The 5,194-nt window shown below is 36.8% G+C and overlaps 1 protein-coding gene across 4 annotated transcripts in view; it reads right to left on the reverse strand.

Moving 5' to 3' along the window:
• The window catches only part of traf6 (TNF receptor-associated factor 6), a 7,897-nt gene extending 3,654 nt beyond the window's left edge, over positions 1–4,243 (reverse strand). The window contains exons 1-6 of one of the 4 annotated variants that reach the window (XM_016511976.1): positions 4,140–4,243; positions 3,711–3,830; positions 3,157–3,354; positions 2,739–3,037; positions 1,712–1,862; positions 1,091–1,249 (exon numbers count right to left, since the gene is read on the reverse strand). In XM_016511976.1, coding sequence (XP_016367462.1) covers positions 1,091–1,249; positions 1,712–1,862; positions 2,739–3,037 — 609 coding nt within the window. In that variant the 5' untranslated portion in view covers positions 3,157–3,354; positions 3,711–3,830; positions 4,140–4,243. Of the gene's footprint in view, positions 1–1,090; positions 1,250–1,711; positions 1,863–2,738; positions 3,038–3,156; positions 3,355–3,710; positions 3,834–4,139 lie in introns of those variants that run through there. The other 3 variants (XM_016511975.1, XM_016511977.1, XM_016511978.1) reach the window with 3 other exon arrangements.
• Between the last annotated feature and the right edge of the window lie 951 nt (positions 4,244–5,194).

The following is a 5,194-nucleotide window of genomic DNA, read 5'->3' on the forward strand; positions in this document are numbered from 1 at the left end:
ATCCATGTATTTTTGTAAGATAAATATCCATATTTCAAACGAAATAACCACTTTTCAAAGTTTCCTTACTTTAGCAAAGGAAAACCAGTCTCCTCTTGGCTTATATCGAAATTTTCCGACATTTTTCTTTACAAATCCTCGTTTTGTACTTCTAATTTGTGAACGCCGTTTTGTTTTGTCTCCGCGTTTGTCACTAATCACGCAACGTCGACGTCTTACGTCATCCGCCGGAACGGCTTCCGTGTATGACAGTCAGCGGAAGTGAGAGAAAAGTGTTTATTACGTTTGAAATATGGATATTTATCTTTAAAAAATGCATGGATTTGCTACAGGAGGCCTTTATTCACCCCCAGGAGCCGTGTGAGGGATGTTTTATTACAGATGCGCGCACTTTATTTCACGTCTTCTGAACTGTTGACAACCAACACCCACTTACCCCCATTGAAAGGCTTGGAGGGGCCAGGACAGTTTTTAATATAACTCCGATTGGATTCATCTGAAAGAAGAAAGTCACATACACCTAGGATGCTTTGAGGGTGAGTAAAACACAGGCTAATTTTCATTTTTGGGTGACCTAACCCTTTAAGAAGCACCAACATGGAGCTGTGAATCTGCAGGATCTGGAGAGATTCTGTATGAAGGAATGGTCTCTGATCTCTTGTCAGGTGTTCTCCAAACTCATCAGGCATTATAGGAAAAAAACGCAGAGCTGTTATCTTGGGAAAAGGATGTTGCAATAATTTGGGTGGCAATAATTGTGGCTAATGTGAACTAGAGAAAAACATTTCAAAATGAGATCCCCCCCACCCCCACTTTCGAAAAGTGAGATTTGTTTTCACAGCCACCTTTGCTCATATTTACCAAGGGTGCCAATATTAGTGGAGGGCACTGAACATAAAAGCTAAATATAAATATGAAAAATCAACAAATTACAAAAGCACATAAAATTAATATAACTAAAATTAAAATGAATGGAAAATACAAAAATAAAAGCTAATTGAATATTAATAAATACTGTAATAAGACCTACTTTCAAAACCACTTCAACCTAAACATATCCAGTATGTAAACAGGAAACGATGGTTTTCACCTGTTTGTCAGCATACACAAAGCTCCCTGCACAGGCAGGGCAGGTCATAAGCCGCTGTAAACACTGCTGGCTCTTGTGTTCATCCAGATGGCTCTTACGAACAGACTCCAGACACTGAGGGCATGGCACTGTGGCAAACTTACACTGAGACAAGTGTTTCTGAGGAAAAGAGAATGTTACAACACAATTAAACAAGTAGCCACCATGACAACTGCGATATAGCAAGTCTGTTCATGACACCACACTAATGGGTTTGAAATGGCATTTATGAAAGGTCTTGCTCTCTGAGGAGTTGATGCATAACATATCCAAGGACTGATTTAATTAACAAGATTTATATTGACTGAAATATATATCTTATATATACAGAACTGAACACAATTTCTATTTTTTTAACCATATTTAAGGACCTGGGGCTTATAAAAGTCTTCTTAAAGAAAGTTAAGAATATTCTTACTGACAGGCTGCCTTTTTTGTGTGCTGCCAAATTACCATAATACTAAGCATGCATGCTATTTTTGGTGTGACTGGCCTGACAGATTTTATTTATTTGTTTGCAAGTACAAATATTTAAAATACAGCATTTAAAATATTTTTACCATGTCAGACCCACAAATTTACCTCCAGTTGGCGCAACTCCATTTTATCACTGCATCCTACATTAGGACATCGGACAGTAAGTGAGAGGATCTCTCGTTTGGCAAAGTTATCAGGGAAGAGCTGTTCCTCAAGCAGCACCTCATTGTCAACTGGACATTTCTGCCCTGTGTCCCTGCCAGAAAATAGGAAGTTATATTTGACATTTTTAACCCTGTAAAGCCTGACATACAGTAATAGTCAAAAGTCAAGAAATAGTCTGCTTTTTTTAAAACAAATGGAGGAATTTATTGAAACTTTAGACAAAACATTATTTAAAAAAAAAAAAAAAGAATAAAAAAAAAAACTATATATTAAAAAAATTATATATAAAAATAAAAATACCCAAAAATATTATTTAAAAAAAAAGTAAAGAAAAGAAATTACATGTGTTTTTGTTGTGTATCATATTTGATAAATCTGGCTTTTGTGACTACTTATAGTATGATATAGGACAATATGGAGCTCATATCTGAGGAGGAAAAAACAATTCAAACAATTTTACCTTAATTTGGTGCAGTTTGGTATTTATATGGCCAAATATTAAGATGATATTCTGATAGCTTGTGATGTAAATCAATGAGATCTTTCTAACATCACAACAGACTGCTAGTACTCTATATATCCCAATAATATATCTTAGTTAGACAATATTGAAATACTTAGTTTTATGATCTCTGTAGTTTCTTCAGTCCATGAAGTGTTCATCTTAAAATATTACTAAAGTTATTCTTATGTCTATTTAGTAAATTAGTAAAAAATTCAAAACAAAAGACACGTGTACCACAACCTGAAGGGGGGAATTATACTAAAAGGCCTTTTACTTGCTAGAAAACTATAAACTATCAATAAGATGACAGAAAGCATATATAAGATTGTATACAGCATTTTTTCAGAGAAGTTTTGATTATGTTGATAATTTAGCCTTAGAAGTGTACGTTTCGAATATGACACAGCAGGGTTAAGCACAGGGTGAATTTTAAAAGTGACAAATACACTTAAATTTACTAACCTGATGGACTTCTTGATGCATGAGTTGCAGAATCGATGTCCACATGGTGTCTGTACTGCGGAGCGAAGACCCATCAGACAGATAGGGCACTCATACTTGCTCTCTAGCGGAGGGTCAAACTCCACATCATAGCCTTGCTGGTCTGGGGGGATACTAGCAGATACACTGATGGTGGAGGGGTTCTCTGTCGGGCTCAGATACGAATCCCTGTCTTTGTCCATGGCTGCTGCACAGCTGGGGTATTGGTCATTACAGCAGACATCATCGAGGCTGGACTTATCAGAGTCATTGTAAGCCATCTGTAATCACATCAAGAGAGTGTTATGTTGATGAGTGAAAATAACAGATAACCATCCATACAACACATATCGCAGCAACATCCCCCCCCCAAAAAAGGAAAAAAACTTTAGAAACTGACCTCTAGGTTTTCCAGATATGGACATAAGGATCCTTTCAACGTCTTAAACGCACAGAGGATGTGGCAAGATATTAGACATTAGGGTGATTTCCTCAATAATTATGCAAAGTGAAAAGGCATAGGATGAGTAACTCCAGGCCTATTGAAGTATTCATCTTTAAACTGCTGTTTCCTCACGCGCAGTTCTGCTGGGCGGGGCTGAATTGTGGGAAAAACTTTTCGCTCATCAACTGGAAAGTTACTTATTTGTTGCCAAAAATACCCACATTATACAGCGTACACGTAAACATATAAATTTCATAAGGTTAAACTTATCTTAAATGTAAATCTTAAACTTCTTTCATGGTTAAAGTGAAAAAGTTCAGAGGCAAATCAGCTAACGTTAACCAGTCACAACCGACTGTTAACAGTTACATCAGCAACTTTCCTGACATCGCCTATGGAAACACACTTTTTAACCTGACGTTATAGTTGTAACACCACAAACATCTTGGTATATAATATATGATTCGATATCAGATCACCCTTATTTGTAATAGGTTTAATTTACATACCTTGCCTCTATCCGGCCTCGCTGTCTACTACAAGCTTCCTGTATCCAAACATCAGCGTCCTTCTTCTTCTTCTTCGGTTTTATGGCGGGTAGCACCAATGTTAACGTGCATTATCGCCACCTACTGTTATTGGAGTGTGAACCAGAGTGTACCCTTTCATAATAAGAGGACAAAAAATATATATATATATTTTTCTTTGTCACTATTCCATGCAAAACACCTGTTTAGACCTTTCCTTTTCCCAGCACGGAAGGAGTACCTTTACTGTTGGATGGCGGTCTTCTGAATGACCTTGAAGATTTACCCAGTAGTTCATCATTAACTGCTTTCGTCTGATTTGTAACGGCATTTTTTCATAATAAGAGGACAAAAAATATATATATATATTTTTTTTCTATATAAAATAAAAACAAATGTTTACTTCTTTACCTCAAGAAGATTTTTCCCACTAAATTCTCTTAATCAGCTCTGTTCTCTTAAGATACAAAAATAAACTTTCTAGTCCATAAGTAAATATATTTTTAAGCTTTAGGTTATCCACTCCCATCTTTTTCCTCCATTGAGACTCCTACCGGAACTCCCCAAATCACTCCTTTACTCCACTTATTTTCCCTTTCCACACGACTTGTATTTATTACTTTAAATTGTCCTATTTCCTTAATTCTGCGAGCCCTCTCCCTCTGCTCTTCATTTCTACAATCAGTAGATTTCCATCTCTTAAAACCTTTGCCATATGTATGTCGCCAATCTGGTTTCGCAAAATAGTTGTCAATTTCACTGGACTCATTGATGATATTCCCTTCTCCTCGCCGAATCTCAATATCATTTTAAATTTCAAACTTTCATGGTCACTCTCTTCTACTCCTCTTTCAAAACTTCGACTACGCCTGGTTTTCTTTGCTCTAATCCCTTCAAAAGTATTTTCTCTATTCTCCCTCATTCTTCCGCTTCCTTGACTTGTTTCCATGCTATCATCACTATCCACTATATCAGAATCTCCCCACTCTGGTCCATTCACAACACAGCTGTGCTTACAGGCCACCGCTTTCTTCTTTTCATTTGACTTTCCCATTCTTATTATTTTTCCCCTTTTCCGACCTCCAGTTGATAAACATGCTTTTCTTCCAAGATCATCGGTTAAATTTCCGCGATTTTTTAATTTAGAAGTTTTGACCATATAACTCTTGCCAACTGCAGATCCTCTCCTACCCACTCCAGCTTCTTCTTCTTGTTGAATGGCGAATAACTCCTTAGGAACATTATCGCCACCTACTGTACTGGATGTCAAATTAAACTTACATAGGTGATGGGTCTGAAATTTACACACAAAAAAACAAAAACTAAAAAAAAAAACCTGTGTGGATGTTTCATACTCCCTCAATCAGTGCGCATGCTCATGCTAGCACTGCGAGTTCTGCTCCAGTAAACATTCACTATTAGCTTTTCATGCTCTGTGAAAAGTCGTTCCACTCAGTGGAAGTTGT

The sequence above is a fragment of the Sinocyclocheilus rhinocerous genome, unplaced genomic scaffold (assembly GCF_001515625.1).
Source record: "Sinocyclocheilus rhinocerous isolate Xijiao unplaced genomic scaffold, SAMN03320098_v1.1 scaffold2340, whole genome shotgun sequence".
Classification (NCBI taxonomy): domain Eukaryota; kingdom Metazoa; phylum Chordata; class Actinopteri; order Cypriniformes; family Cyprinidae; genus Sinocyclocheilus; species Sinocyclocheilus rhinocerous.